Consider the following 23,987-nt stretch of genomic DNA (forward strand, 5'->3'; position numbering starts at 1 on the left):
CCACCCACCCACCCACCCACCCACTCACTCACTCACTCACTCACTCACTCACCAACCCACTTACTCACTCACTCACTCACTCACTCACTCACCAACCCACTTACTCACATCCTTCCTGTAATTCTAGGCTTATACTTCGATAGTTTATATACTTTTTTCTTTAACTTGATCTCAGGACGAACAATGCATTAACATAAGGAACCTTGACATCTTTGTACATAAATTTTTAAATTTTATTTATATTATCAAACACTCGGGTTTATATGTCCCAAGTTCTTTTTGCCAGAGCTGCTCGATACCAAAAATATGCCAAAAAGTAACCTTTTTTACAAAGTGATTACTAAGTAATTGATAAAACAAGTTTGAACTAAATGTTGTACAACATAACAGAGCCCGTCATAAATAACTCAAGATAATTTTAATGTGGCCATTGAATAAGTAATTAAACAAGTTTGAATTAAATGCTGTACAACATAACAGATCCCGTCATAAATAACTCAAGATAATTTTAATGTGGCCATTGAATAAGTAATTAAACAAGTTTAAACTAAATGTTGTACAACATAACAGAGCCCGTCATAAATAACTCAAGATAATTTTAATGTGGCCATTGAATAAGTAATTAAACAAGTTTAAACTAAATGTTGTACAACATAACAGAGCCCGTCATAAATAACTCAAGATAATTTTAATGTGGCTATTGAATAAGTGATTAAAAAAGTTTGAACTAAATGTTGTACAACATAACAGAGCCCGTCATAAATAACTCAAGATAATTTTAATGTGGCCATTGAATAAGTGATTAAACAAGTTTGAACTAAATGTTGTACAACATAACAGAGCCCGTCATAAATAACTCAAGATAATTTTAATGTGGCTATTGAATAAGTGATTAAACAAGTTTGAATTAAATGCTGTACAACATAACAGAGCCCGTCATAAATAACTCAAGATAATTTTAATGTGGCCATTGAATAAGTGATTAAACAAGTTTAAACTAAATGTTGTACAACATAACAGAGCCCGTCATAAATAACTCAAGATAATTTTAATGTGGCCATTGAATAAGTGATTAAAAAAGTTTGAACTAAATGTTGTACAACATAACAGAACCCGTCATAAATAACTCAAGATAACTTTAATGTGGCCATTTTCATATGGTTATTGAATAGTTGATTAAACAAGTTTGAACTAAATGTTGTGTAATATTACAGGACACGTCATAAATAACTCAAGATAATTTAATATCGCAAATTTGACATGGTTATTGCATAATTGATTAAACAAGTTTGAACTAAATGTTGTGGTTAAAGCGTTCGCTCGTCACGCCGAAGACCTGGGTTCGATTCCCGACATAGGTATAATGTGTTAAGTCCATTTCTGGTGTCCCCTGCCGTGATGTTGCTGGTATATTGCTAAAAGCTTCGTCAAACCATTCTCACGCACTAAAATATGTTCCGTTAGCTGTAACGGCGTGTGTAATATCTATAATGAACACATGAAGGATCGGAAACATGTGGACATTAAATTGTAAATATGGGCTGTAACTGAAGAAAGCAATAGTCCAGTAATGTCACGACTTTCTGCATATATCCGAGTTTGGATAAGGCAAATGAGAGGATGACTGCAAGGACACTCACTCACACATCCAGTTAAGTCTCGTTAATCCGACACTCGTCAATCCGACAATCGGCTTTATCCGACACTAATGATGGGAACCGATTTTATCAGTGATATTTAGACCCGTTAATCCGGCAGTCTTGCACTCCTACTCCGACACACCTAATTCGCAACGAATTACCGAAATCAATCAATAATAACAGTGATCGTTATCCATCGTGTAGTTGTCCGATTTTCAATTACGAACGATGATACTACTTATCCGACATAATCATCTGCAACCAAACATGTCGGATTAACGGGACTTGACTTTATATTGTTGTGAATGTAGGGTAATGATGCCAATGTGTTCAAGTCATGACATGGTCGCATGTGTCTGCCTCTACTCTTCTTCCTCATATTACACAAGTGATTTCAAATACATATATCAGTCCATAAATGAATGATTGTGGGCAATTCAAATCGTCTTCGGCATGTTTCCTTTCTTGTGAGTTGGAAACCAAGTTACATTCAATCCAACTCACTCAAGGTCGAAATCTAATCCACCATGACATTTTATCAGAACTTTAATAATATCAACGTTGAATGGGTCCCATATTGCCTGTTAATAGGTTTGACTCCTTTAGACATCTGTCATTGTGAAAAGGCACGGAGCCTGATTAAAACGCCCCAGCTGTAAATTCCAATTACAAGGCGTAAGACCAAAACTAACACAAAACCAAAAAAATGTTTCTCATCTCCGTCCGGGTCATGTTGAACCCAGCTGGTCGATGCGTTTTTTCCCGGTTTCGGCATTTTAAATTAGAGTCTTCAATTAGAGTTATCTTTCCCTTACTGTGTGATCGCCATGATGAAAACATTATATTCCACCCTTTCCTTGTTGGAATTAAACAATGTCTCTTCATTTAGTCTTATCTGGTGTCTTCTTCCATTGGCTGTTTGAACACGAGACCGTGTACACACTAATATGGCCATAAAAATAGAACAACGAACTATTTCAACCTTGCTATTTCATAAATCGGGAATTGATGAGAAACACTTTGTGTGTGTGGTCTTAGTGTGAGCATCATCTGTCCAAAAAACACCCGCGTGGACATCTTCAGCAGCAGGCACGAGCCTTCATGGAACACACGTGTTGATATATTCATCAGTCCCGACAAGGCCTTACAGGAGGCCTTCAAAGGCCTTCATTATGGAATCCATTGCTATATAACTAGTCCTTAGAAGACATAATGAACTGAAACACATTTGTTCTTGGCCGAAATCTTTTCTGGTTGATGATCTCTTGGTGATAGCCGTGGATGAGTTGAACAATTTGTCCTGAAATTAAATTCATAATTAGTGGAATGACCATCGAGGATCTACAGATAATGCCTGCAGTTGTTTTCCTCGATTTTTCAACACTTTTGGACTCCAGGATTCTATCATATTTATCCAGGTGGGAAATTGACCCCGGACATTCTGCGTGATGAACTATCGCTATAACAGCTAGGCTACCACACCACCCTTAGGCGTTAGAGGGGTACTGGCGGATGCAAGAAGTCAGGCAGCGGAACATATGTACCCTCTTTACGTGTACCGCCAACTGGGCGTCAACAGATATTTTGCAAATCTTTTCTTGTTTTTAATCAATGTTGTGAGAATGTAAACCCATGTTAGTGTGTTGATATGTTACGGACGCTTTATTTGCACTATGATATGCTTCACCTAATCTTATACATATATGTTGACCGGAAATGATCAGAATTAACTGCCCCTGATGGTTGAATATATGTGTCAGTTGACATTCATGCATCGTCGATGTCAGACATGTGTACGGCTCTGTGAATAAATCTTTTATCCAACGACACTAGTTGAAGCCTCTATCAAACAAAAGGTTAGAAGTACGGCGAATGTGCTCAAGTGATTTGATGCTCTTCGCGGGGTAAGACCAGTTGTAGATCGTCTTAACTGGGCGCCACCGTTTTGTTTGAAGTAAATGCAGTGATATATGAGAGATGGGTTCTGATTGGTCAATAGGAGGGACATAGAAGGGACATAACCCGTAATAGCCACTGGTGGTGCTACGATTAAGCCCAGGAATTCCAGCCTATTTTGGCAAGGATGGAAACTGGACTTTAATAGTCAGTAAACGCCCTTGCCTCGGGAAGATGTGAAATGTCTTGCCAGTGGTGCTTGTAATTCACCAGCTTCAAGTCTACCAAAAAGCGTGATTTCTCGCATTATTATTGAGTCTTGGCGTGATTAGTTCTAAAATCTATTGGGGGCACGGGTGGCCCAGTCGTCGAAGGCGCCGCGATTCGCTGTGCAGAGTTGCGTCCCTTGGGCACGCCAGAAACATATGATTGTAGGTTCGAATCCCGGTTCGCCCCGATTATGTTTTTAGGTTTGTCAGCACCATACCCGTGCTCGTGGGTTTCACCGAAGTGGTAAACGTCTGAGACCTGCATCACTTCGGGCCTTCCTCCCACATAAAGCTGACACGCAGCGATATAACTGGAATACTGTTAAAAGCGGCGTAAAACCCAATTCACTCACTCATTCTAAAATCTATTACGGTAAATGAATGATTTGTGAAAACTAACGTACCCAAGATAACTTTTCCACCCTTGCCTAACTAGGCTGGAATTCCTGGACTCAATCGTTGCGCCACCAGTGGTCATTTAGGAGATAGCGCTCGGTTCCAAATTATAATAAAGAGGTATCTATTCTACAGCGGGACTACATCAAATTTAAAAAAACCCAGTAGGTTTATCTCCGTTCTACCATGACGACAACAACGCTTTGAAAACGGCGCTCTCTTGCAACGCGTAATAACGCAGGTGCACAGGCCCGCAATCTTAGAACATTCCGAAAAGTGGTAACAGGTAGTTATATTTGTAACAATTATTACAAGATTATTAGTTCAAGATTAAAAACACCTGAATATGAATATGCTGAATACGAGTTATGTCCCTTCTATGTCCCTACCTACTAACCAATCAGATTCCATCACTTGCATTTGTTTCAAACATAATGGCGACGCCCAGTCAATACGATCTGATCGATAATCAAGATCTATATTGTAATAAAACGGGTCTTACATCGCGAAGTGCATGAAATAACGCGAGCACCTTGATTAAAACCATGAAAAGATGTGGAAAATGTCTGTTGACAAAGAATTGGCGGTGCACATGCTTTGCAAATCCTGCAATCGACCGAAATCTGCACGACAGTTTACCAGCTGGATTTCGAGTTCGTTGCGAGATTTTTATTGGACTATGCATATACTCGTTACCCATAATACCAGCATGGTTCGGCAAGGGTGGAAACTGGACTCTTAAAGTCAGTTAACTCTCTTCCCTCCGGAAGATGCCAAGAGAACGGATCATACAAATATCAATGACCTTCAACATTAACTCTATCAAAGACAATATAATCGTGTTGTGACACTTTATCAGTATACAATAACATAACATATTAAAACATTTACTTCCTTCTAGCAGTGCAAACTTTCCATCAACGGAATCTTCTTTTGAAATGTTTGTTTATCAACTGTGCGTTTCTTGCAGACGATAATTTCAATAATCTCACCAACAGTGAAGTCACGGTTCGACAGATATCTGTGTATCTCCAACAGCTCGTCTCTGAATTCATCGTCCCCTGCTGTCTTGAATGACAAGTGTCTCTGTGCTGCTGATGCTGCTAGCATTTGTATCAAAGCTAAACATAAAGGTGAATAAAGGTAAACACATGCTCATAAGAGATTTCTAATGATTTTGAAATTGTTTTTTGTCGCTTTTATTTGAATGTAAACAAAGTATTCACATGTGCAAATGCATTTTTGCTATTTTTTAATCAATATTAAAAGGATACTCCCAATTCGAGTTTTATTTTCTGTTTAAACATCGAGTGTGTAACCTCTTGAGTATTCATAGTACATGCGTTGAACGTTGCGATGTCAATTCTTTGAAAGGCATTTGGAAGTGATACACACAAGGAAGAGAGTTTATCTATTTATGGATGTCAACTTCTTTATCATGAGGAACACAACGTTTCAGAGTATATGCTTACTCCTCCATCAGGTGAAGATGCTTACGCCTTCTTCATCTTCAGCTGATGAAGGAGTAAGCATATACTCCGAAACGTTGTGTTCCTAATGATAAAGAAGTTGACATCCATAAATTCTCTTCCTTGCTGAGAAGTCATTTCAAAGGAAAATCAAGTATATCTAATAAACTTTTAACCTACACTTAATTATAACACTTTACCAATAATATGAAAGATGTACTTTGGTGCAGCTAGTGACATGTAAAACGTATTCCGTAAAATAATACTGATATGATTATGAGCTTAAGTGAGGAGATTTTCAGTGTATGCACCAATAAGGGCACAGCTTAAATGGGAAAAGTTCAAATGCGTCATCTCAGCAAAACAAAAGAAAACTGATGACACTACGTCAGCAAGGGCATTGCCAACGCGTTATCTCTGATCATACTGCAGGAGAGAAGTGTTCGTCATAAGACATATGTGTAATCATCTTCCCGAGGCAAGAGAGTTAACTGACTTTAAAAGTCCAGTTTCCACCCTTGCCGAACTAGGCTGGAATTACTGGGCTCGATCGTAGCGCCACCAGTGGCTATTACCAGTAATGTCCCTTCTAAGCCTCTCCTATGGACCAATCAGATGCCATCTCTCGTATCACTTGCGTTTGCTTCACACAAAATGGTGGCGTCCAGTCAGGACGATCTGATCGATAATCAAGATCTATATTGTGATAAAACGGGTCTTGCATTGCGAAATGCATCAAATCACGTGTGCACCTTGATTAAAAACATGAAAGAATTTGGAAAATATCTGCTGACAACGAGTTGGCGGTGCACATGCTTTGCAAATCCTGCAATCAATAGAAATCTGCACGACAGTTTACGAACCGGATTTCGATTTCGGTGCGTGATTTTGATTGACTATGCATAGACTCGTTAGTCCAGACAAAATGTAACTCCATAATACCAGCCTAGTTCGGCAAGGGTAGAAACACGACTTTAATAGTCAGTTAACTCTCTTGCCTCGGGAAGATGAGGTGTAATAGAACTTTCTACCTTTCAGTCTTTTGTCTCCTCCTGATGCCCCGCATCCCCAGTTGCCCGTCACCACCCACGGCAGTTGGGCAGGGGGGACATCGCCATTAAAGAATCCAGTATAGGCCTTCAAGCAGAAACATTTACAAGTTTGTTTGTTTCTTTCGTTTTTGTTTAAAGCCGCACTCAGCAATATTCAGCTATATGACTGTAAATTATCGCGAATGGACCAGACAAGCCATTGATTCACATCATGAGCATCCATCCACGCAATGGGAATATGATGACATGCATCAACCAAGTCAGCAAACCTGACCACCCGATCCCGTTAGTTGCCTCTGGCGACAAGCATAGTCGCCTTTTACGGCAAGAATGGGTTGCTGAAGACCTATTCTACCCTGGATCTTCACGGGTCACATGGAGCAGTAGCAATGGAGCGGCAATTTTAAACAAAAAGGTGTGTAACAAAATGACAGGACACAGTGTACAATGTTTACCCAGTTTTGAAGGATACGTTCAATGATGATGTTGTGCTGCTGATATATGCGGAAAGAGAATTCCTAGACGTATTTTGGCCACGGGTTACGCTAGGCTAATAAGTACGAATTGATGACTGCCCCAATCAAATTTCATCCAAAGTCTGGCTATCCTACATTAAATGTTTGAAGTTGTTCCCAGTGACAAGGACTCAAATAACGAAACCAGTTTATGTAAGCAACACTTCATTAACAGCTCAATTAAGATATTTGGTGTAATTGACACATGAAAAAGTCCAGTATCTTATAATTAACTGAGGAAGAAATCTGCCCAAACTATGCATCAGTACTATGCCCCTTTGACTTGAAGGTAAGTCCTTTCCTCTTTCATTATGAATTCCAAAGCTCCATCCGTATACATATTGCTGGATTCGTGAAATTCCAGTTTGCTATTCCCGCGAAAAAAAACATTTAACATGCTGAGGAAGCAAAGTTCAGTTGGTTTGGTAATGTTCAAGGAGACGCACATGATGAAGTCAATATTTGGATATGAATACCGTCATATTTACAGGAAAAAAACATAATAAAATAATTATTATCTTTTTGTCTTCTTTTGTCTTGTTTTGTTTTGACGGGACTTTCTGAAGAAAATAACCTGTCCAAGGAAAATATCCGTAAATTTCCCTGGTTCGAAAATGTATATTGTTACATGCAGTATGTTGAAAGACAACCGACAGATTACCTGTTCGAACCTTTCTGCTTACTTTGTTACCTTATTGAGTTCCCGAATCAAACAGTCCTTCTGGAACTGGGCTTTGTAGTTCTTGATGTGGAGAGGGTCAATAGCTACAATTTGAGTCTGACGATGCCCGTCCTCGTCTCTGAAAACAAATGTATTACCCCATAATCGAACATAAATCGACCACTACCTTGCTAAAGAATGCTTCTTAAATCCATCACCGACGTCAACTGTAATGACGTAATCAAAATGTCCACAATCGGCCCCATCAAAACACACCAGTACTATAACGTGTGTACATTATAAGTTGTCCACCGATCTCGAAGTGTATATAGTGTGATGTTCCCTGTTTGTGAGCGTATGTGCCCCGAACCGGCTCTCATCCAGAGTACATAACACCATATGCCTCGAGGGATCGGCTGATAACAAATTTATGTTAATGACATTCATATGGGTCCCGAATATATGTCCGCAATTTCACTACTCGTTACACCATCGTTTACCCAATGATAACGAATGAACATCGGTTCCTTTCAACTCAACGATACTTGAGGGAGCTACATGAACGGGCTTCATTGAAGATAATTGCCCGCTCCTTTACCAATCAGAAGCTAGTCTCTTAATGTAAAGTGAGAAAAAAAACATATCTATCATTACGTCTCCAATCCCATCTACACGATTCCCATAACGTACATGCTCAAGCAAGTTCTTTGATCGAGGTTAAAACATTCAAGGCCTCAGTAAAGCTTTCAAAAAGTTATGGTAGACATGTGGAGGACATTTCCCAATTTTGCGCATCCGATGTCCGATGCAATTCCTTGTACCTTATGCTCTCGTGTTTTTTTGTTCAGGTAAACAATTTACAATTTACATGTTTGTGACGGGTGCCACAGGTGCTCGCCTTATTGCGAACGCCTAGTAGCATCACTATTTGAAAGTGATTCGTAAACACATGCTCATGATATACTCGTAACAGTTCAGTCGACTCTGCTTTTGGCAGAGACTTCCCATGACGTTTTATCGCTTTTATTCACATCATCATCCATCCATGAGCTGTCAGTAGGATCCACAATTCGCTGTGTCCCTCGAGTGAGCCAGAAACCTTATGTCTCCACTTTTGTCAGTACCATGTATATACCATGTATACCCGCGTTCGTGTTAAGTGTCAAAGACCCGCATCACTTCAAAGCGGCGTTAAACACATTAACTCACTCATAATCCGGCTAGATCTACATCAATACTGATACTGTGCCAGATACACATCAAAACGACCACCACGTCCATTACCGCCATCATCATCATCATCACTACATTGATGTAGTCTTCAAAAGAAGTCAGACTATTCAGAACTCTATTAAAGCCACAGGGAAACCACCATCCACCCACAAGCCAGAACCATCAGGAGCAGTGTACCACATTCCGTGCAATTGTGGACAAGCTTACATAGGAGAAACATCCAGGCCCCTGAAAACCCGAATTAAAGAACATCAAAGCTCAGTCTCCAAAGATGACTCTAAATCAGCTCTATCAGACCACATCCGTGACAACCCAAGCCACAACATCCAGTGGGAGAGAGTCACAACCCTCGCCACCAACCTCAAAGACTTCAAGATCAGGAAACTACAAGAAGCCATCAACATCAAAAGACTTCAGCCCTCAATCAACCGTGACCAAGGCTATTACATACCCCTGGCGTACCATCAACTCATCAAAGACCCCAATCAGCCATAATCCCGTTGTTTACATTACTGGCTTCATCCTTTGTATCATGGCACTGACTTCACCCATGGTCATCATCACTGCCCGTGTGTGTACACAGCAGGCTTCGCTACTCCAGTATATCTACCCTACTGTATAAACATTGCCTCCTACGTGTACATATACTTGCTTACTGCACTCTGTAAATCACTTGCTTGATAACGGTGTTAGAACCTACACCGAAACGTCCCTCCTAATTGTAATAAAGAAGTTGTTCATCCATAAATCTTATCCTTACTTAGTACTCCAACTTCTAAATGCCTATCAAAGAAGTTAATCATCATCATCATCATCATCATCATCATCATCATCATCATCATCATCATCATTCCACAAACCAGCAGCTATTGCTACTCATCTGCTCAATGGACTAATTACCTCGTCGTCATGTCTTGTCGATCTCCAATCCACGTGAATGTGTCCCCCAAACCAGCGCACATACTGAATACCTCGCAGCCTGCAACGTCGAGACAAAAAAATCACACAATATAGTTTAGTGGTAAATCCATTGTTAATAAAGGTACCTTAACCTAGTTTCTTCTTTACCAAATGTATACCAGGAGGGACGAGTGGCGTAGTCGTCTAAGTCATCACAATTCGCTGTGTAGAGTTGCGTCCATTGGGAATCACTCCGATTATGTTTCCAGGTTTGACAGTACCCGTACTCTAGGATTTCATCAAATTGGTAACGACCTGCATCACTTCGCCCTTTCCTCCCACATTAAGCTGACACGCCGTGACATAACTGGAATACTGTACAAAGCGGCGTTAAATCCAACTCACTCACTCATATATGTAAAACAATCCAGAAAACCAACGATGAAATGAACTGTCATCAGGCAAATCTGGCCTTTTATTGGCCTTACAAGATATAATTCTCACCAACCGCCATATCCAGTCGACCCGTGAAGATTCCGGTGTAGAATAGGTCTTCAGCAACCCATGCTTGCCATAAAAGGTGACTATGCTTGTCGTAAAAGGCGACTAACGGGATCGGGTGGTCAGGCTCGCTGACTTGGTTGATGCATGTCATCGATCCCAATTGCGTGGATCGATGCTCATGACATCAATCACTGGATTGTCTGGTCCAGACTCGATTATGTACAGACCACCGTCATATAGCTGGAATATTGCTGAGTGCGGCGTTAAACAACAAACCAACCAACCATATCCAGTCAAGCCCTTAACGTTGTCATCAGTGCCATTTGTGAGACATAATATCTGTGTAATTATCTGTCAGATGTATTACATTAAAAAATAAAAAAGGATAGCAGTCAACGAGGTGGTGTTGGGACGATTTATATGACATTTGGTAGTACTGTCACAGTGCATCTTCAATGACAGGTACCAGGGAACTTAATATTCTTAGAGCACAAAGCAAAGGTAATACAATGAAAATATTGTCCCATTAGTGAGGTGATGCTATATTTATCTGAAGCCGATATTGCACTCGTGTGAAACAACACTGGATGTTTTTCTTCATTGACACTGGAAGTTATCATGAAAATCAGTAAGAACATACGTGGTAGATAAACCTCACTTCGGAGCAGTGATAACTCTAGAATTATACCATTGCCACACGCTAATGTGCACATGGCGTGACCGGACTTTTCTCATGTTTGTAAAAAGACGCTAATTCTGAAATCAGAACAACAGAAAGGCCTAATGCAAACCTTTCGATGCGCTTTACATATTATTTTGCACAATTATATAGATATACTGCTGCGACTGCGACATTGAGGTGCATGACGATATATCCTGAGACATCACCAGCGTACAACCAATGTAAACACAGGATAAAAACGTAAATGGAAATATTTTTTCACGTATTAGGATATTTTCTCAGTGAAAGTTAACCATTCTATGTCATATGTTTATCTACATGTGAGGACTCGTCAAAAGTGAAAAAGATGAAATACATAATTATGCAATATATTGAATGGACTGTGTAAGATGTGACGAATCGTCACATGTCACTCGCCTGTGGTAGAGGTAGAAAGCTGAACACATGGAACTCTGGGAAGGAGAGTGGGATAGAACATATATCTTTTTTTATCACATATGTTCATCTTATCTCAATATCTACAATAGTTTACATTTTCGCTGTGAATCTCATGAAAATATATGCTTTGTCAGTTCATTCGATGAGATTAAGAAAGGGACCTTAAAATACGAAACAAACTTGTGAATTGCCGCGTTAGAATAGGTTTTTCAGCAACCCATGCTTACCGTAACAGGCGACTATACTTGTTCTTAGAGGCGACAAGTTGGATCTGATAGTCGGGATCGCTGACTTGATTGATGCATGTCATAGTATTCCAATTGCGTGGATCGATGCTCTTGGTGTCAATCACTGGATTGTTTGGCCCAGATTCAATTATTTTTGACCGCCGTCACATGGCTTGCATTTTGCCGATGGCCACGTTAAACAACAAAGAAAGAAAGAAACATTCGATGGGATAAACACGCAGAAAAATAAAAGAATCCTACAACAAATATATCTGACCTGTCATAAAGAGACACTCGTCCTCCCTCAGGGATTCTGTGAAGAGACGCGCAATGATCATCTCGGGGCACATGAAGAGTCGAGCCTGTTGCTGGCCCACAAAGGACTCATATAACGAACCCCCGATGTGGTTATTGGCAAACAGAACCTGTAACATAGAGGATGGACACTTTACATTTACAACATCCATGGCAACAGAACACGTAACATAGAGGATGCACACATAACGTTGACAACATCCATGGCGGCGGAACATGTAACATAGAGGATGGACACATTACGTTGACAACATCCATGGCAAGGGAACATGTAACATAGAGGATGGACACATTACGTTGACAACATCCATGACAACGGAACATGTAACATGGAGGATGGACACATTACGGTGACAACATCCATGGCAACATAACCTGAACATAGAGGATGGACATTATCATTGACAACATCCATGGCAACGATCTCTTTGATATAGAGGATGGACACCATGTATTGAAAACAGAACTTGCATCATAGAGATATTGTAGTTAAAGTAGAGTAACGACATATGCACCTGAGTGCTTTGACTTTCAGGGGAAAGCTATACTTTAAATATTTAGTATAATATGTAGTAAGCTTACCACAACTAACCCAAACGAATGATTTTTACTTTATACTTTATGTCAAATAATTATTACAAAACAATGAAAAGCATATGGTTTAACATTTCAAAAAGACACAGTGAAATCCTACTACTCGTTTATTTGCAGTGTTGAGTTGGTTTGACTTGTTGTCAGGATCGATGCAAAGTATTTTCAGATGCGTAAAGACGTAAACACATTGTATAGTGATTATCTTCAATTGGTGTGCTAACTTAAATGTGGCAGTTGGAACTCACATTGGATAAGATAACTGACATGCGACTGGCAACTGAAGCTCACAGAGGCCCATAATATAGCATTTGGTCCTGTATGTAAAGTGTTCGATATGATATGTATGTATGTAATAGAACATTATAATAGAACATTATGGAAAGTTTGAGCGATCTGCGTGGAGCGAATTTGCATATGTGTGTTCTACTAAGTAAAATTTAATAGCCAATATACTTTCATTATATTTAAATCAAAATGACATAATTGTAACTGCCCTAACTACAGCTTTATTTTGATATATTACACATGGAAATTGGACAATTGTAAAGACATTTATTGACCTTTTTGTTGCACCAAAATGACGCTCGACGCGGATTGCAAAATCGCGATTTTGAGGGTACCTCCCCAAATATGATGAAAAGGAAGTGAATCCCTATATTTTCGATGTTAACATATGATTTCATGTTCAGGACACACTGAGGCTTCAGAAAAAGTAGGTGTTGGGAGGTGGGGGGATGTTCGGTGGACCTAAGTAGCCCATGGCTTAATAGTTTGGATGTGCATTTCTTCATTTTGTTCACTAGGATGGATCGTAGCGAGGATATTCGTGAACAATCATGCAGTTAAACTCTCTGACGTTACTCAATGTAAACTGAAACGCTGAGTTCAAGATTAAAGTTTTGAATGATAAGAAACAACGCTTCTGTATGTATTCGTGCTTGGGAAGTAGTCCGTCAGTGTTTACATCATTTGAAGAACACGGTCTCGTAAAAGACGTATGAACGTCAAATTGTGTCGTTCGTGCACTTCTGAACGTAATTTCGGGGTCATGTGACCGACCTCTCGTCCAATGGAATAGCCGTATATCGTGTAAAGTTCAAACTACAATATTATTCTATAGTGTACCTGAAGCATTCCTTGCCCGCTGTCCTCTATAGTGCCGTCTGATGACGAGGTCAGTTTAGACAGTCCTGTCTGTAGCTCCTCCCACTTCGGGAACCTGTCAATCACTTGACGGCGATATGTCACTTTACCCTGAGGCACTGAAATGATACCAATAATATTCACAGGGCATCATGGGGGTAGCCTAGGGGTTAAAGCGTGACACCAAAGGCCCAGGTTCTATTCCCCACTGGTAAGATGGGTAATGTGTGAATCCCATTTCGAATGTCACTCACTCACCCACTCACCCACTCACCCACTCACTCACTCATCCACATACCCACACACCTACACACCCACCCACCCACTCACTCACTCACTCACTCAGTATCACAAATCACAACGACATGGGGCCAGGTTTAGTTTCAGTTGAATTTTGAAAAAAATACCCCGAAAAATGAACATACACGTGAAGAATCCTGCATTGTTAAACATGTAGTTGCCTATTTTCTCCGTGGCAAGGTGTTCTTTTGTGACTTTGCATTTACTTCAAGAATCCATAGTTACAACTAGTTTATTAATTCAATGAATGTAAATTGGATAAAATATACTTTGCTGTGTGACTCGCATGAAGTAGTGCAGGATACATCTAATTTTCTCATCCCTCCGTTTGCTTTGATCTTGGAACAGTCTAAAAAGGAAAAACGCAGTTAGTTCATATACATAAAAGCGACAAAATCATAAGAAGTATCTACTAAAAGTCCATTGTACGATTCCCACCATATCAAAAGCATTTTTTAAAATCTTCACAATGACACAATAAAAATATATAATCCATGAAGCTTCTAAAATACCACTAAAAATATTATAAATATTTCACGTCCATGTATCTGCTACTACTGGAAGTATAAGTCATTCCACCTACCCGTTGAAGTTAATGTCTGGGTAATTGCAAAATTCCTTCTGTGGTTCTTGGGAGTTCCTCCGTGGAAATGTACAGAAGAAGGCATTAGCCAATAGACAGGCAACTTGATGCTGAGTCAAGGTGATGCTCTTCTTACTCCCTTGTTTTAACAAGGGTATTGGCTGGAATTAAAGCAAAAAAAAATACGTTATCATGAGACATATCTACCAAAAGTGGAGTCCTTTGTACTGTTCAGACCATATCAAAAGCTTGTATTAATAAAGCGCTATCAAATAGCGTATCCTGCCCCACCGGTGCAAAGGCAAGTACATTTTTCACTTGTACAAAAACCCACAGAAACATGATGGTTCAAGTCAAAATTGCATTTGACATTATTGTTGTCACTAATGCCACAGCAATTACTATATGACCTACCGGTTCAGAATGATAAATAGTATAGAGTCACATTTCACAACGTCTGTGTACAGAAATCTGTGTATAATTATATTAAACTATTTATGAACGAAAAGAAATACTGTGCTTCAAATAAAATTTCAACACAAAAAAATTATTTTGAAATTTAATAATACGTCTTATAATACATATTCATGAAGACATCTCTTCGACCTTGCATGTGTACGTTTATCCACTACGCACAATTGGGATGTTTGTGTGTTCGTTGGGAGCATAATACTCACACACGTGTTTTTTTCAATATGAACAGCTTATAATAATGGTTAGCTATCAGGTGCTCATGAAAAGACTTTTGTGTCTTTGTATATTGTTAATTAGGTTGTCCAAATAATATTTTATTATTTTCAATAGCATAACATTTACACCACTTTATATATTCACAGTTAAGTTTTTACCGTTAGTGTATTGTATCCAAAGGATGATGGCGATTCTCAATGACTAAGAACATTGAGTGAGTGAGTATGGTTATACGCCGCTTTTAACAATATTCCCACAATATCAATGGGCTTCACACATTGGGCTAAGAAGATGTTGTTTCTGCTGGTGAGTACATTCATAGAGCAACAATACCCTTTACTACGAAAAGCCCCGAAGGAGTGACTTGATCAATTATTATCACAAAGGTTTGAAGACGGCCATTGCAATAATATTCATTTAGTATGAGAGGGGTAACTAATGTGCCTTTTATCAATACACCGGGCAATGGCCATGCACAAAACACTTCTACTAAGATTTTCCAATGAAGTCATTAATAAAAGCAATGCTCTATTTGTGTACCTCGTGGAAGAGAGTAGGAAGCGCCAAAGCTAGACCTCTAATGTTCGGCAATGTCGTGGTCAGAAATTCTTCAAGATCTTTTTCAGTAATACACTGAAATGTAAAAATGACAAAGACCTATTGACAATGTCACATGATAAAACAATATCTTCATTTACACATTTTGACACAGTGTGTTTGAATGGAGAGGTGCATTTTATTATCACATGTTAACTTTCAAGTAAAATTTTGTAGTCGTGTTATTTAAAACATAACATATCACCTATATTCACACAGTGACTTCGTATACACGAATCCCGTGTGAATTCCGGGTTACAATTTAAGCCTAGTACCCTATGTTGGTCTAAGACGCGACTTAATGAATCGGGTGGTCAGGCTGGGTGACTTGGATGGTGACGGGGATCATTGCTCATAATATCAATCACTGGGTTGTCTTCACCAGACTCGATTAGTTACAATGCGGCGTTAAACAACAAAAACATAGTATACATTATCACCAATAAATATTCTAGATGTACAAAAAACAGTATGCAGCCAAAAAATTAATAATATTTTCGGAAAAAATCTCTGGCCCCCATCATACAATCAAACGGTCGGTCTCTTTGGCTCTTTATATTGTTATAAAGCAAGTAAGTAAGTAAGTTTGTTACTTACGTCTGTCAAATAGTGTCTGAGTGACGTAAACCTCGATCTCACAGCATTTGCCTTGTTGATGATGTTGATGGCTTTCTGAAGTAAACACAAATTAAGATATGGGTGAGTAAGGAAACGAGGCTCCGATGTTTAAAAAGATCGTACAATAATGATACATGCGCTACATATATTGGTTAACTATCATACTGTAATACATGTACTGTATTACACGCGCTACATGTTATGGTGTATTATCATACTGTAATTCAGAAACTGTATTACATGCACTACATATTACACTATCATACTGGAATACATAATGACATACTATCAAGCGTACTTATATACCGTAAAACATATGCTACAAATAATGATCTTCTATTATATGTTGTAATAAATGCACTACAGATAATGACATACTATATGCACTGCTATGCATGACGTACAATTTACCATTGTGTACACAATTTCATGTTCATGAGGATTGGGTGGGTGACCGGGATTTTTCTTTGAGACAGGACATTTGTTCAGTCAATGCTTCAAACATTTATTTCTGGGAACGTTTTAGTTTCAGGACCAAGGAACAATTTATTTTTGGGGTTGACCTTTTTTGCTTCATTTATTTTCTTCTGGAATACAGTATTCTTTAAACTTTCTTAAAAAAATCACGCGAATATCCCTGAACATCAAATGGTTGGCCCTTAAATGCGAAGCAACAAAATAACCTCTGAAAATGTCCAAGAATGACTTATGATTGCCTGTATGGAATTCGTTTACAGATACCTGTTCATTGTATTTATTTGCTTTGCAATATAAATGTATATCTTTTAGCAATAGTTTGCCTCTATGTTATTCGGATTTAGGAATCTTTATGTTTTAATGTGATGAACCTTAAAATGAATCTATAAATATGAAGAATAACGCGATAGTCTGGATGTTAAAACACATACGTGGTAGTAGATGCATGTAAATATAAAACGACAACGAAGGAGAATAGCCAGTCTCGCCTATCAGACGAAACAGATTACATTGGGCGTAAAAGGCAAAATAGCTGTGAAATTTATGTGGATGTATCACTGATAATCAGTGATGACACCAGGTGTTCGCTAAAAGGCTAAGCATGTCCTGCCGTACAGGTAACACCCACCAATCACACAATTTGCATAAAAAAGTATGTGTTATTTGCCTGACACCACACAGAAGTATCCCTGCTATGCCACGTCATACGAGAATAATGTAGAACTGATCATGACAGCGATTAACACCTTTCCAGTCAACACAGGCACGAGAAATAGGACAAGGTTCACACGTGCACATACTCTATACCAGCATACTCGTATACAAGTATCTAAACTGCACATACCTCAAGATCATCTATGCCTGCGAAGGACTTGTTTAATGTTTCATGTATCAAATCCCATCGTCTTCTGAATGATGATGAACTTCCCTAATAGCGACAGCAAGGTATAATTAGTTACTGATGCAGGCGGATCAGATTTGGTATAAGGACATCTTGAAGGCAGGTCAGACTTAGGATGTAGGACTTGGCATGAAGTGAAGGCAGATGAAACGTCCATCTCAAGTGAGTGAAACAACTTTACAATGAATGTTTGATGAAGTGTGGGGCATATCGCGCACGTTTGGTACTTTACAAAGCTCAAATGATAGTCTTGTTACCAAGTTGACTGCAATTGAAGATACATTGAAACACAACTGCACGATATACCAAGCTATAGAAGAGAAATACTAAACTGAGAGGCTTGACCAAGTGTATGGATGGGAGGATTGACTGTTCGAAAATCAGAGCAATCGCTCTGGTCTAATATTTCACGGTTTCCTCATGCCAAGCCCGGTGATTCATGGGTCGACTGTAAACAAATTGTGAATAACATTGTCACTGAGGCTCTGAAGCTCACTAATGTTAGCATACAGATAGCACAACGCATCATGAAGGGTAAGGCAATTATCGATAAGGTCAACGACGAACACTGCATATTGGAGGCGTCTAAAACTCTAAAGAATTCAGATTCTGGCATGTTCATCACAGAGGATTTGTCACCAACTTTTAGACAAAAACATGAGCAACGTTTCCCGTTCATGGTCAAGCCAGAGAGGTGGATCTAAGTAAGTAAGTAAGTGAGTTGGGGTTAACGCCGCTTTTAACAGTATTCCAGTTATATCACGGCGTGTCAGCTTAATGTAGGAGGAAAGCCCGAAGTGATGCAGGTCTAGGACGCTTACCACTTCGGTGAAACCCACGAGCATGGGTATGGTGCTGACAAACCTAGAAACATAATCGGGGCGAACCGGGATTCGAACCCATAATCATAGGTTTCTGGCGTGCCCAAGGGACGCAACTCTGCACAACGAATCGCGGCGCCTTAGACGGCTGGGCCGTCCGTGCCCCCGAGGTGGATCTAAAAGCACTACTACGTTTTGACAAGTTGAATGTTGAGGACAACGTTTATTCATATGATATGTCGTCAGACTGTATCACCATGTTAAATCGAGGGCTCAAGGCTAGGATCTAATGTGAGGTCCGCGCCCGACTAGCTGTTAGGGGAGTGGTCCGGTCCAATGGTTACCGACAGAGGGTGACTCAAGATCGGGCTTAACATTTATCGTAGGGAACGTTAACGGACTTAAACATAAACTGGATGATATGAATTTGTTTCAAGTTTTCATGTTAAAGGATTGGTGGAAATGTGGAACATGTCACACGGAGACTGTAACGTCCTCACTGATGCATTACACGGAGTTTATCAATCAAAGGGATCTTAGAACAGATGACAGATAACATAATGACTTGGAGTATAGTGACGGCAGTTGGAACTTGGGATATAGTGAAGGCAGATGGGACTTGGGAAGTAGTGAAGTTAGAATTGACATGGGATATAGTGAAGGCATATATACCTCTGAAGTAGTGAAGGCAGATGAGATTTGGAATATAGTGAAGGCAGATAAGTGTTTGGATGTAGTAAAGGCAGATGGGGCTTGGGATGTAGTGAAAGCAGATATACTTCGGAAGAAGTGAAGGCAGACTTGACATGGGATATAGTGAAGGCAGATATACTTCGGAAATAGTGACAGCAGACGTGACTAAGGATATAGACTAACATTTAGTCTCTGAAAACTTATATTACACAATAACCTTCTTGACTTGAAAATCCCTCTGCATGCTGATTTCAGAGCTTGAGCTGGCTAGACTTGCTTTTGTATGCATATCTAGATTATTATTTTTTCATAAAATAGATATATTCCACGGTCATGGTGCAGGACTACTAAGGATATAGTGAAGGTAGATATACTTCGGAAGAAGTGAAAGTAGATAAGTCTTTGGATGTAGTGAAGGTAGATAAGTTTTTGGATGTAGAGAAGACAGATGGGACTTGGGATGTAGTGAAGGTAGATGAGACTTGGTATGTTGAGAAAGCAGATGAGACTTTGGATGTAGTGAAGGCAGATGAGACTTGGGATGTAGTGAAGGTAGATGTGACTTGGGATGTAGTGAAGGCAGATGAGACTTGGGAAGTAGTGAAGGCAGATGAGACTTGGGATGTAGTGAAGGCAGATGATACTTGGGATGTAGTGAAGGTAGATGAGACTTGGTATGTTGAGAAAGCAGATGAGACTTTGGATGTAGTGAAGGCAGATGAGACTTGGGATGTAGTGAAGGTAGATGAGACTTGGTATGTTGAGAAAGCAGATGAGACTTTGGATGTAGTGAAGGCAGATGAGACTTGGGATGTAGTGAAGGTAGATGAGACTTGGGAAGTAGTGAAGGTAGATGAGACTTGGGAAGTAGTGAAGGCAGATGAGACTTGGGAAGTAGTGAAGGCAGATGAGACTTGGGAAGTAGTGAAGGCAGATGAGACTTGGGAAGTAGTGAAGGCAGATGATACTTGGTATGTAGAGAAAGCAGATGAGACTTGGGATGTGAGAAGGCAAATAGGACTTGGGAAGTAGTGAAGGTAGATAAGTCTTTGGATGTAGTGAAGGTAGATAAGTTTTTGGATGTAGAGAAGGCAGATGGGATTTGGGAAGTAGTGAAGGCAGATAAGACTTGCATGTAGTGAAGGTAGATGAGACTTTGGATGTACTGAAGGCAGATGGGATTTGAGATATAGTGAAGGCAGATGAGACATGCGATGTATTGAAGGTAGATGAGACTTGGGATGTAGTGAAGGCAGATGGGACTTGGAAAGTAGTGTAGGCAGATGAGACTTGGGATGTAGTGAAGGCAGATGAGACATGCGATGTAGTGAAGGTAGATGAGACTTGGGATGTAGTGAAGGCAGATGGGACTTGGGAAGTAGTGAAGGCAGATGAGACATGCGATGTAGTGAAGGTAGATGAGACTAGGGATGTAGTGAAGGCAGATGAGACTTGGGATGTAGTGTAGGCAGATGAGACTTGGGATGTAGTGAAGGCAGATGAGACATGCGATGTAGTGAAGGTAGATGAGACTTGGGATGTAGTGAAGGCAGATGGGACTTAGGAAGTAGTGTAGGCAGATGAGACTTGGGATGTAGTGAAGGCAGATGAGACATGCGATGTAGTGAAGGTAGATGAGACTTGGGATGTAGTGAAGGCAGATGGGACTTAGGAAGTAGTGTAGGCAGATGAGACTTGGGATGTAGTGAAGGCAGATGAGACATGCGATGTAGTGAAGGCAGATGGGACTTGGGAAGTAGTGTAGGCAGATGAGACATGCGATGTATTGAAGGTAGATGAGACTTGGGATGTAGTGAAGGCAGATGGGACTTTGGATGTAGTGAAGGCAGATGAGACATGCGATGTAGTGAAGGTAGATGAGACTTGGGATGTAGTGAAGGCAGATGGGACTTAGGAAGTAGTGTAGGCAGATGAGACTTGGGATGTAGTGAAGGCAGATGAGACATGCGATGTAGTGAAGGTAGGTGGGACTTGGGAAGTAGTGTAGGCAGATGAGACATGCGATGTATTGAAGGTAGATGAGACTTGGGAAGTAGTGAAGGCAGATGGGACTTGGGATGTAGTGAAGGCAGATGAGACATGCGATGTAGTAAAGGTAGATGAGACTTGGGATGTAGTGAAGGCAGATGGGACATGCGATGTATTGAAGGTAGATGAGAACTTGGGATGTAGTGAAGGCAGATGGGACTTGGGAAGTAGTGAAGGCAGATGAGACATGCGATGTATTGAAGGTAGATGAGGACTTGGGGTATACTGAAGGCAGATATACCACCGAAGTAGTGTAGGCAGATACGACTTGGGACATCGTGAGGGCAGATAGGGCTTCGGAAGTAGGATTTGGGATATGGTTAAGGCAGATATTACTGTGGATATAGTGAAGGTAGACACGAATTGGGACATAGTAAGGGCAAATCTGACTTCGGGAGTACGAATAGTGAATGCAGATAGGAATGAGAAATAGTAACAGCAAACTGTAATTTGGATAGGGTGATTGTAGATTGGACTTGGACTATAGTGAAAGCAGAATAGGGTACTATTATAATTTTACAAAAAGGACAAAATCGCTTTGGTCTCTTTGGTGTTTATGAAGCAGATATGGTTCAATTGCGAAAGTTGACTTTATAGTGGAGTAAAAATCTAAATTTGAATGCTCATTTAACTTTGAAAAAATTGATTGAACACAGCAGTCTTTTACTCTTTGTCGAAATTCTAAAAGAAATAAATCAATATTACCGACACTTTGATTATTCCATACATAATTTAAACCATATGAATAAAGTAATTTCTTAACATTTGAGGCCCATGTAAGGCTGTCTTGCTCGTCCAATCGTCATAACATTGCTTTGAATATCTAGGATCCGGCATACATACAAGTTTGCACCAATATTTAATGCATTTAGTGAATGAATCGCAATATATATTACACCGGCCATACTCAGTTAACACAGCTGCAGTAGTAGAAGATTTGCAAACACCTAGAACATATTTAAAATATTTGATATGAAACTGTTCAAATGACTCGGATGGGAACAACAGAATAGGTTTTATTTGAGAATCAAACATTTTAAAGAGAACGGTGAGAGCAAGATTTTTTATTTTCGCCTGCAACTGTTTTATGGGAAAAAGTGCTTTACTAGCTTTATTAATAATTGTTAGTACTGATTTTGACCATGGCAGCCTGTTTGAAAATATGATACTAAGGTAACTATAGTAGGTTAAGGTTTTCAGTGCAATATCATTGTACAACCATGTTTCAGTATTCTTAATAATACCACCGTTGCGGAACACAAGGATTTCAGTTTTCTTGAGATTAACTTTCAAGCCCCACTTAAACAAATATTTCATAATATGTGTATTTTCTTTTGCAAACCAATAACACTGTCAGAAAACAGACACAAATCATCTGCATGAAGTAATAAAAGCAAATCGAAAAAGCCTGCACCAACAAAAATACCTCTCCCGCCATGCTGCTGTAATTCATCTTCAAGTTGGTTTATAAACCAAAATACTAAATAGAAGTGGGCTAAGAATACAGTTTTGACGAACACCACTTAAACAATCAAAATATTCGGAAAGGCTAACATGATGATGTTTTAACAGCTGCTGTTGTCTAAGAATACATATCACGAATTATATTCAGCATTTTGCCTTTAATATCTTGTTGAACTAACACATACCATAAAAGATCTCTATTGATCATCATCATCATAAAGTATATAATCCGTTAAAAATTCTAGCATTGAAATCGCCTGCTAGTATAATGTCATTATCACAGAACAGCGTCAGTAGTTTAAGAAGACACGATACGACATAGTCAAAATCCTTAATATCACGCGTGTCAGACTGAAGATAATAAAGGGTGGACATATACAAGCCCCAGCAATATTTCTTTTTCAAATCCGAAAAGAGAACATAGATGCTATCACTGAAGGATAAATTTACACATTTCACTCCCTGTTTAAACACATTTCTAATCAACAGTGCAACTCCACCTCTATTGGGACATTGTGATTATGAAGGCAGATCAGAGGTAAAGTAACCTACATATTATGGTAAGACAACACTATCGAAATTAGGAAGACACGTCAATTAAAGGTAATCCGTATTATCCCAATGTACCTTTCCATATTTGATCACCAAAATGCATAAAATTTAGGAAGTTACCTAGATCTACTCCTACACAATGTATTCACCTTGTCGTCGTCAAAATATTCATTGCGTGGAGAGCACGGCATCTTCACGTGGTAATTGTCCCATTTGTCTTGATTGACAGCCACCGGAGGTGGTGGTGATACCTGAAAATACAACACACCCAACACGACTACAAGGAGTTGCCAATGACGTCACAATAC

The 23,987-nt window shown here is 39.5% G+C and overlaps 1 protein-coding gene across 1 annotated transcript in view; it reads right to left on the reverse strand.

Moving 5' to 3' along the window:
• Positions 1-1,223: 1,223 nt before the first annotated feature.
• The window catches only part of LOC139446020 (poly(ADP-ribose) glycohydrolase-like), a 41,910-nt gene continuing 19,146 nt past the window's right edge, over positions 1,224-23,987 (reverse strand). The window contains exons 8-20 of the mRNA XM_071227283.1: positions 23,829-23,930; positions 18,044-18,127; positions 16,702-16,776; positions 16,048-16,140; positions 14,818-14,978; positions 14,504-14,583; positions 13,917-14,053; positions 12,160-12,307; positions 10,032-10,110; positions 7,929-8,037; positions 6,702-6,807; positions 5,194-5,322; positions 1,224-2,940 (exon numbers count right to left, since the gene is read on the reverse strand). Of these exons, the coding sequence (XP_071083384.1) occupies positions 2,834-2,940; positions 5,194-5,322; positions 6,702-6,807; positions 7,929-8,037; positions 10,032-10,110; positions 12,160-12,307; positions 13,917-14,053; positions 14,504-14,583; positions 14,818-14,978; positions 16,048-16,140; positions 16,702-16,776; positions 18,044-18,127; positions 23,829-23,930 (1,410 nt within the window). The 3' untranslated portion in view covers positions 1,224-2,833. The remainder of the gene's footprint in view (positions 2,941-5,193; positions 5,323-6,701; positions 6,808-7,928; positions 8,038-10,031; positions 10,111-12,159; positions 12,308-13,916; positions 14,054-14,503; positions 14,584-14,817; positions 14,979-16,047; positions 16,141-16,701; positions 16,777-18,043; positions 18,128-23,828; positions 23,931-23,987) is intronic.

The sequence above is a fragment of the Haliotis cracherodii genome, unplaced genomic scaffold, assembly GCF_022045235.1.
Source record: "Haliotis cracherodii isolate W230 unplaced genomic scaffold, xgHalCrac1.p SCAF_6, whole genome shotgun sequence".
Taxonomy (NCBI): Eukaryota; Metazoa; Mollusca; class Gastropoda; order Lepetellida; family Haliotidae; genus Haliotis; species Haliotis cracherodii.